Here is a 10,163-nt window from a genome sequence, read left to right as displayed (position 1 = left end):
GGCCTGTGTATGTGCATAAGTTTAGGGTGGGCTAATCAAGAGAGCTCCCACAAACATGAGGGGTAGAAACAAGGGTTCTACTAAAGAGATAAGTGAGAGATATGAGCTCTTGAAAATATTGTTGTACAATTCTTATTAATGTAATCAATGATGAAAATACAATTTTGTTATATAATTGAGGTCCATCAAAACTTTCGCGTGCGTCCTCAAATTTTTATCATAGATGGTTGTTTGCTTAGAATCGTTGATGCCGTTGATAATTAATTACGGGAAGTATTTTAGGAGTGACAATTAGTTGAAGAGATTTGGAGATGCCAAGAAGGTGAAGAGGCAGAGAAGTGGAGAGTGGGCTTGGGACTTTGAACATATTTTTTTCCTTTTATTTCTTTTCCTTTTATTTTTTTTCTTTATAATTACCTAATGGGCTTTTTTCTATTAGGGGTGGGTTTTATATTTGGTTCTTCATATTAGCCCATTCTTTTTGGTAGATGTTTTTTTTACCTCCCTTGTGTGTATTATGTGAATAGATGATTAATAATTATTATGATTGGTAATTAATAATATCACATATTAAATATTAATAATTTACATGATATTTATTAAATTTTCCAAAGTTGTACAATATTTTCTAAATTAGCAAAGCACATTTTACATCACAATTAATTATTAAAAAAATTAAAAAAACCCTGATTTTCTCATTTTTAGCAGTTTTCTCAATTTTGTTAATTTTCCCATAATTCTCGAACTTCATTGTTGGTGTGAGAATTATGTATCAACTCAGTTTTTTTCTTTGTTCATAAGTTGGTTTATAGTAATGCCACTTTTACAAAATTGGCCGGATTTAGTTGATCGATTATTTCGCAATTTCATTGTAGACTTAAAACTTACTACGTATAACTTTGGATTTTTAATTTCTGTATGGAAATATTGTACTCCCTCCATTTCTTTTTGATGTATCCATTTGGAAGTTGGGGTGGTTTTTAAGAAAATTTGAATTTTGGTTTGTATGGGTATAAGTGTAATGATTGAGTGTAAGAGAAATGATTGGGTGTAAGATATTATAATAAATAAAGGAGTAAGAAAATAATAAAGAAATAAGATAAGAGAGAGGATTGATAATGATGGATGATAAAGGAGGTGAGAGAGTGGGTATATGGGGAAGGGAAAAGAATTAAATATTATGGATGGGGAAAATTAGGTGAGAATATGGGTAGAATCTTTAGGTATTTTGGTAATTAGATAGAAATGTAAGTGTATTTGAGGATAAAATGTATGTCCAAAAATAGACTAGATTATAAATGGATACAACAATATGAAACGCTTAAAATGGAAACGAATACAACAATAAGAAACGGAGGGAGTAATTGATATTTCTTTCTCATCATATTGTTATGGTTGGTCCGGATTTGATGGCAATGGTAGTTGGTAAAATTGCTAACTTTTTCACTTTATGTTTGAGTTCTATTTGTTTGACATCTTATCATCTAAACATTGACGCTTCATTGAGTGACCAAAGCTCGGTTGGAGTTAGGTATTGTATTGTTTTTAACAAACCGAAATGTACGTGCATGGTCTTGATGATGGTCTTCTTGAATCAAATAGTGAGGTCTAGGTGTTGGTTTCTAGCCTTTCCAAGCAACTATTTTCTACCCCAATCTTCACTAGAGTTGGAGGATATTTTTTTTTTTTTTAATTCTTTTAACTATTTCTTGGTTTCATGTTAAAGGGATAACAATATTATCAAACACATCACAACAATGCCATAATTTGCAACAAAGTTTATTGCTTGTAGCTTCCATTTTTAATTCTTTACCTTTGTTTCACTCTATATTCTCTTGGAGCTTAATCATGCTTTAGAGTTTAGATCCTACGCCATTTGTAATTTCGCTCATCACAACAATGACAAGATAATAGACTATTTTATTCCATTAGATATACCTTTAATTTCACATCAGTAGCAACAACTAGTGGTATCAAACAAATACTCCGTACTCTATAACTAAAGTGACATAAAATTCTCTATTTTATTTATTTACTAGATTTTAGCCCGTGCGATGCACGGTTTCTATTAAATTGTTACGTTAAAATAAAACTATTACATATATCAAGTGCTAATGTGCTATATTTTATATATTAGATTAAATTGATTTTTTTTTGAATTGAATTTCATTTTAGATTTTTTTTTAATTATTATAGTGTTTGATTTTGGATGAAATTGTATATAAGAAATATTAATAATTATTTAATAAAAATATTTACGTGGCACCTAATTATTTATCTGCGTGGCATTCGAATTTTTAATTCAAAAATAATTTTGAAGTCTTATTTTTCATTGGCTGAAACCATTAGATTTCCTGCGTGGCACTCTAATATTGGATTAATGTTTAATTTTGGATTGAATTTTATTTTAGATTGGTGTTTGATTTTGGATGAATTTTATTTTAGATTTATTTTTTAATTATTAGAGCGTTTGATTTTGGATGGAATTGTATATATTAGTAATTAATTAATTAATTTAAATATCTACGTGGCACCTAATTAATTATCTACGTGGCACTCGATTTTTTTAATTCAAAAATAAATTAGAAATCTTATTTTTCATTGGCCGAAACCATTAGTAATCCTAGGTGGTGCTCTAATATTTCAGCAAATATGCCTCCTTTATATATGTATATTAGATTGGGTAGGAATATTTGTGTATCTTGTCATCAAGTATTTATGGAATTTAACCAACATAAGTTGGTGGAGTTGGTGGGGAACTCACATTGTGACTTGGAGGTCACAAGTTCGAGCCCCATCAACTGCGAAATGCTTGGGAGTGGCTCAAGCGATGACCTGCGGAGCTGGGCTGGTTCACCTGTGCTAGGTGCTGGTTCAGTTAGGGTTCCTTCTTCTTACCTATTAAAAAAAAAAAAAAAAAAAAAAAGTATTTATGGAATTTTACTAAAAGACAATGGTAACGTAAAATATATACGGAGTAAAAAAAATCTTATGAAAAAAAATCTATAAAATGCAATATCCGTACATTGCACGGGTTTAAAATTAGTTATCATAAATAACTGGACAAAGCCCACAAAGCCCACAAGGGGATATCTTCAAAAATTGTTAATTTTATCTATGAGTATTATTTTCCATAAAAACATACTCCCTCCGTTCTTGAATGTTAACCCTCTTTCCGTATTGAGTTATTTTTATTTATTAGTCCGTTTGGGAATCTTTCCTTATTTGTCTAACATTTATCTCCATTATACCCTTGCAAATATCTAAATTACTCACTTATTTACTCCCAACTAAACATTTATTCCCAATACACCCCTTAATTATTTATCTCTCCTATCCACATTGGCGAGATTCATATGACAAGTGTACTTAAATTATATTGTATTAAAATCTAAAATGGACTAACATTCAAGAACAATAATAATCAGAGCGGTCAGCCGGTCACTGCAAAAAATTCAATGTTAATTTAAGTCATATGCACATTTGATACGAGGAAGTCTTAATCTATACTGGGTATACCATTAAAATGGTATACTAATATTCTGCATTTTTATTTAGTACCAAATCACATAGTTTAGTATAAAAAAAAGTAGTTGTATTTTATCATGTAATACCAAACGTACAACATAGTTTGGTAACATGGTTTCATTTTTATTTGGTTCTAAACAACATAGTTTGGTACTCACAAGTCAAATATAAATGTTATTTATCGTGGATCAGACTCAATTTATTACATGAACTTACCATTTAACCCTTAATATACCAACTGAAGTTACTATTTTACCCTTAGTATACCATTTTAATGATATACCTAGTATTGATTCAGAAAACCTCCATTTGATACGGAGTACGAACTTTTTATGAAAGAGATCTTCCATTAAATGTATTCTCTTTTGCCAGTCAATCTTGGCCACTTTTCCCCAAACTAATATTCATGTCCACAAAAGTTTGATGGTCCAATTTCAAATTTGAGTATATTTCCAAATTTCTTTAACATGATTCTCACAAAATAAATCCATGTCCGCTACAAAAGCATGTATAATTGTATACCACGAATAATTACATTATATAATTAAATTATATCTCATGCATGCGTGGATATCCTAAAATTATTTGACTACCTTTTTAATACTATGTAATATATTTGACTGAAATATTTATCTCCCTAAAATTACTACATAATTAATAAATCTTGAACATACTCATTTTATCATCATACAGAGTACGCAATTTTTGTCATATCAATTACGTAATACATATGCTTGATACACTATTTAATTTGACCAGAATATTCAATATACTAATATGCTGATTTGACCTAAATATTGAATAAGATATTTTCCATTATAAATATAACGATTTGACTAAAATATTACCAAAAATCATTTTTAGCAAATATTATGTGACATATATTATTTCCATAGTCTATAAACAAGTATTTGTTTTCATACATAAACCGTTAATAAAGAAAGAGATAGAAAAAAAAGAGGTTTTTTAGGAAAAATATTGTTGGCGGGAAATTTTGCACCAGAGAGTGACACGTGTCACTCCTAGTGTTTGTTATAGTATAAACTAGTATTTTGACCCGTGCAATGCACGGGAGCATTTTGTAACGTTTTATAAGAACTTACATAGTTATATTGCTCGACATACAATAACTTCGATACTATGAAATTTTAAATTATTTATATGCATTCGTAAATTTTTGCTTAATGTAAGTTATAAATATATAAATAAGTAGAACCACATTATGTATGTGTTAAGGTTATTACTAAGTTAATCTAACAACATTTAGTGAGAACAATCGATCAAAGGTGATAATAATGTAACATATTACGTCAATAGAAAAACATGACGATTTTTAAAATAATCATAATAAATTGACGAAAATTGATATTTAGCCATACAAAAAAAAATAGACATATAAAGTAAAGCACACATTACCTTTGAAAATGTGTGATTATATATAGTTGATTGTGCAAGTGATGTAACGAAAATGGTTGTTATTCAATTTATTTATAAGGAGTGCATTGAAGACGAGAGGTTGAGAAGTCATCCTGACAGATGTTTAGCTTCTTATGCCTTCCTTTTAGTAAGAACTAATGTTTATTACTGTTATAGTTATGAAATATTAATAACAATTTAACTTAGCTCATTAAGTTATGATTTATTTATTTGTATGAATGTATTTTAGTTTTTTTTTGTTTTTTTGGAGGGGAAGTCTTTTGAGTTTTCCCTCTTTAAACACAAGGACATGTATATTAATAATGATGTCTTTTGATTTTTGTCTATTTTAATTTTTCTTTTTCCAAAAGAGAAGATTGATAATGTGAAGACATGTGTCACATTATAACATATGGTTACAATATGTCACATTCTAACCTATGATTTCACTAGATATAGACTAGGTATAGATGTATACTGTAATGTAATAAACAGATAAGAGATGACAATTGGGTAGCTCAACTTAGGTCGGGTCATATTTGTAATGAGAATGTTGAGGAGGGTGAGTAGGCTTTCGAGGCATATTAAATCAAAATCAAAATCAAAATCGGGTTTATCGAAGTGAATTTTATTTTATGAACCAAATCAAAGTTTATGCTATATTTGATTTTTTTGTCTAGTATATTTGGGTTGGGTAAATTTCGGGTAGAATTTGGTCTAGTTTGAGTTGAGACAACTAAGAGTTACTAAATGACATTTGCAGTAACTATGCCATATACCTTAACTAGTTGGATAGCTCTCACCGAGATACATGGTCTAAGGTCATATGCCAAATGGCATTGCCGCATTGCCCTTTATCCGAACCTCATCTTCTCATAGCTCTATAGTTTATAGTTTATACCGTCAGCATATACGTTGCATGCATAATAACCCCAAAGAAATCGTAAATTGTAGTTTGTTGTCCATTGTCCACATTCAACAAATCACTCACCACCCCAAATTCAACTACGGCTTCATAATTAAACAACGCTTCTCAAACCACAACCACAATCCCCCACTTTTTGCAATCTCCTCTTCACTCACCCTATCTATCTATTTAATCCCATCTCCCTCAATCTATCTCCCCTCAAATTCACACAATCCTGGAAATAAACTTTGAAATTATCATCACCCAGAAAATACCCATTTCAAAATTCGGTTTATTTTTTGACTTGATGTGGGAAAACTGGGGTTGATTACCCAGGACAGAGAAATTGATTGCAAACACGGCTATACAAGGAGAAACTCGCCCACTGCACGCTCGTGATGTGCGACGCAAGAAGGGTGGTAATAGCGTTCTGATTGATCGAGGCAGCCCTTCGTTGCACGGCGGACGCGGCGCCTTGCCTTCCGAAGGCGGCAGCCCTTCCGATCTTCTCTTTCTTGCGGGTGGAGGTTGTTATTGAATTGTATTGCACGAGTAGTTGTAGTTTATATACAAATTACTAGTAGGTCATTGATATCTGTATAGAAGAAAGTTTTTTTGAGAATATTTCTGGGGAAGAAACATGTTGAGGATTAAGAGGGTTCCGACGATTGTTTCGAATTATCAGAAGGAGGAAGGAGATGGGTCTGTGAGGATTGTTGGTGGGTGTGGCCGGAATTGCCTCAAAGCGTGTTGCGTACAAGGTATTTGATGAAATTTCTCTTTCAATTTTTGTTGCAATTATTATGAAATGGTTAGAATTGTGCTTTTGGAATTTGATGGGTGTGTTTTATTGCGTTTTTGTCTTGAAATTTTGGGAATTTTATTAGGTTTTGTTCTGATTATTTTTATATACTAGTGTGGTGATAGTTTCTGAATTTCTGTCAATAGAGAATTAGAGTAAGAGGGTTGATTGTTCAATTGTCTGAACAGATGGTTGTTCTGATGTTCGGATTGCATAATCCTACATCGGAGTGGATGTGAGGATTGCATAATCCTTATGTGAGGTTTGATGTATGCATGTGTGAATTGGTGGGCCGATGGGAATGATGGGGTGGAGACATTGTGGGGGTTGCAGACATGTATTTATATTTCCAAACAGCTTAAGGGAGGCACCAATTGAGCTTAAGTACCTTATATGGTGGTACAGTTGCGAATCATCATCCTTGATTGAGTTTTAAGGGTGTTTGTGTTGGCTCATGAACATGATTATGCTTTCCTACTTGTGAGTTTCACTCTGATTGCTGAATGCATGTTTTGTGAAAGGTGTTGAAATGTTGCATGCAGTGTTGTTTAGTTTAAGTGGTTGTGTTGCTGTTTTTTTTACTGTTTAAGCTACTGTGATTGATCCTTGTTTGTTGGTGGGATCCCGACTTTTCAATAGGTGCAAAATTGCCTTTGTATGCTTACAAGAAAGTCAATAAGATTGGAACTGAGAAGGATTTGGTTGTTGATGAGGCTAGAGAGTCTCCTGTTGCATTCCTGGACTCACTCCTGCTCGGAGAGGTAATTGATATTTCAAGTAAACAACAGATGCAAGCCTAATAATATATACGAAGTTTCTTGTTTAGACGAGAATTCTGGTTTGCAATAGTAATCTCATTCTTAATATGCTATAACAGTGGGAGGAACGCATGGAAAGGGGCCTATTCCGCTATGATGTCACTGCATGTAAAACCAAGGTCTGATATAGCTTTCTCTGTTTTATTACTTCATCTTTTATCACTGTTTTATGTATGAGTTTGGAGCATTTTCTTGTGGTTTTCCGTACTGATGCATCTTCATGGATTATCAATAGGTGATTCCTGGTGATTATGGATTTGTTGCGCAGCTAAACGAGGGCCGTCACCTGAAGAAAAGGCCAACTGAATTCCGAGTGGATAAAGTCCTCCAACCCTTTGATGGCAGCAAATTCAACTTCACTAAAGTTGGGCAGGAAGAGGTACTCTTCCAGTTCGAAGCAAGTGAAGACGGTGAAGCTTACTTCATCCCTGGTGCCCCAATTGCTGTTGAGAATGCACCAAGTTTTGTTGCCATTAATGTAAATTTTTCCCTCTATTCTTTCAGTGTTAAAAATTATGTTCCATTTGATATTGGAAATGTTAATTAATCTTTTGTATTTATGTAATTTCGATGAACAGGTTAGTCCTATTGAATATGGACACGTGCTCTTGATTCCTCGAATATTTGAGTGCCTGCCTCAGAGGATTGACTATGAGAGTTTCTTGCTTGCTCTCAACATGGCTATTGAAGCTCAGAGTCCTTACTTCAGGCTTGGGTACAATAGCTTGGGTGCATTTGCTACCATCAACCACCTCCACTTTCAGGTACTTTCTCAGGGCCCTTTTGTGGTTTTCATGAAATTTTCATAATTGTAGTTCTCGAAGATTAATTAGTATGTTTTTTGCAAAACAGGCTTATTACCTAGCTGCCCCATTTCCCATTGAGAAGGCTCCAACCAAGAAACTTATCACCACCACAAATGGGGTCAAGATATTTGAGCTCCTGAAATATCCAGTCAGGGGTCTTGTTTTCGAAGGCGGAAATTCTTTGCAAGATTTAGCCAAGGAGGTCTCAGACTGCTGCATTTTCCTTCAGGACACTAACATCCCTTACAATGTGCTGATAGCTGATTCTGGAAGACGGATCTTCATTCTCCCACAGGTGCTACAAATAAAATCTCACTTTACTACATCAATAACATTTACATTTACTTACTTTTTTCGCAATGATAACATGAAACGTGTCATGTCTTAGTGGTAAATGCTTTATTGTTTAAACTCAAGGTTGGGGGTTCAAACCTTATGCAAATCATATTTGACAAAAATTTTTAATGTACATGAAAATTACATGGAGTGAATGACTCGTAAGCAGAGCGCCACGTGTCACATAAACTTTCTTAAAAACATCTTTTAATATATAGAACTAGTTTGTGGCCCGGGCGCTGCTCCGGGTTTTACTTTTAGTGGGATTTACTTATTTTAAATATGTGCGTATGTGGTGCTATTATCTGATTTCCATGCAAGATCAGTGGCCGATCAACAAACTTCCTTCCCATATCCGAAAATCAAAACAAAGTCGAGTTCTCTTCTTCATGATTAGTTGATTATTATACTCGAACTTGTCAATGTTTCCCTCTTCTGCACTCATAATTACACTCCATTACCCCAAGTTTTTTATTTTTTTAAGCTTAAGTTGAGAAGAGAAGAATTGTACATTAAGTTAAGTAATTAATTTCCTTTTATTTGTTTTTTTCCTTTAATTCATTATTATTCATTTTAAAAAGGTTGTATTTATTATTTAAATAGAAAGATATAACATCATTGTGGCTAGCTAAGATGGTAAGAATGGTAACTTTTAATTGAAGAGGTCTAGTGTTCAATCCCTTGTTACATGTTTTTTGGTTGTCAACTACATGTCATGATACTTAGTAGTGGTGATGTGGCATAATAGGGAGGGATCTACGTGGCACATATACGTTCTTATAAACGCCTTTTAATATATTAGTATAGATTAGATTATATCGTTCCCTGGGCTTATTATTGACACAATATTTGTTTTTTTTGGACACAGTGCTATGCTGAGAAACAGGCCCTAGGTGAGGTAAGTTCGGAGCTACTCGACACCCAAGTCAACCCAGCGGTGTGGGAGATCAGCGGCCATATTGTATTAAAGAGGAGAAAGGACTATGATGAGGCATCTGAGTTGAATGCTTGGAGGCTCCTTGCTGAGGTGTCACTGTCTGAAGCAAGGTTCAAAGAAGTGAAAGCCATGATATTTGAAGCCATTGCCACCTGTCCTATTGTTGAAGACATGCTTCTTGAGGAGACTACTGCAACTGCTCTCAGAGAAGTGGACTCCATTAACACAGCTGCTTCTTCTATGGTGGCCGGAAATCATGAATGTTTGGTTCGTCAGTGACACACTTCTTCAGCTTATTGCCTTTTAATTATATGCTTCCCTAAATGATGCAACCTCAGTTTGCATTGTCTGTTTTTTTTACGAGCAGTGTAACTGTGTAAGTAGCTATTAACTCGGAAAAAAAAAGAAAACAAAAGTAGGAAAATAGAAAAATTGAAAAAAAGGTACGGAGGACTACCTATTTTTAGTAATTGTTGCATGTTGGAAAGCTGCCTCAGGAGTAATGTGATATTAGTACGTTTTCCCTGAGTTATTTGGCGCTTGTAAGACGCTGTTATTTGGATTCAATCAAATAGCTTACAGTATGTTAATTAAACGTACTAGATTATGTGTA

General features: G+C 33.3%; 1 protein-coding gene across 1 annotated transcript; it reads left to right on the top strand.

Annotated features, from left to right (window-relative positions):
• Positions 1 to 5,868: 5,868 nt before the first annotated feature.
• LOC110790995 (GDP-L-galactose phosphorylase 1) lies at positions 5,869 to 10,163 on the top strand. The gene is made up of 7 exons (XM_021995756.2): positions 5,869 to 6,612; positions 7,293 to 7,414; positions 7,531 to 7,590; positions 7,707 to 7,949; positions 8,050 to 8,235; positions 8,324 to 8,572; positions 9,482 to 10,163. Exons 1-7 carry the CDS (start codon positions 6,492 to 6,494, stop codon positions 9,827 to 9,829), a joined length of 1,329 nt encoding a protein of 442 aa, XP_021851448.1. The 5' UTR covers positions 5,869 to 6,491; the 3' UTR covers positions 9,830 to 10,163.

The sequence above is a fragment of the Spinacia oleracea genome, chromosome 4 (assembly GCF_020520425.1).
Source record: "Spinacia oleracea cultivar Varoflay chromosome 4, BTI_SOV_V1, whole genome shotgun sequence".
Lineage (NCBI taxonomy): Eukaryota > Viridiplantae > Streptophyta > Magnoliopsida > Caryophyllales > Amaranthaceae > Spinacia > Spinacia oleracea.
Note: the sequence above shows the minus strand (reverse complement) of the source record. Positions and strands in the feature narration are given on the sequence as shown.

Excerpts from the sequence above, each read along its gene's own strand:
- LOC110790995 (XM_021995756.2), top strand. The coding sequence starts at position 6,492 with ATGTTGAGGATTAAGAGGGTTCCGACGATTGTTTCGAATTATCAGAAG. Across the intron at positions 7,591-7,706 it reads TCACTGCATGTAAAACCAAG|GTGATTCCTGGTGATTATGG; the intron begins GTCTGATATAGC and ends GATTATCAATAG. Across the intron at positions 8,236-8,323 it reads TCAACCACCTCCACTTTCAG|GCTTATTACCTAGCTGCCCC; the intron begins GTACTTTCTCAG and ends TTTGCAAAACAG.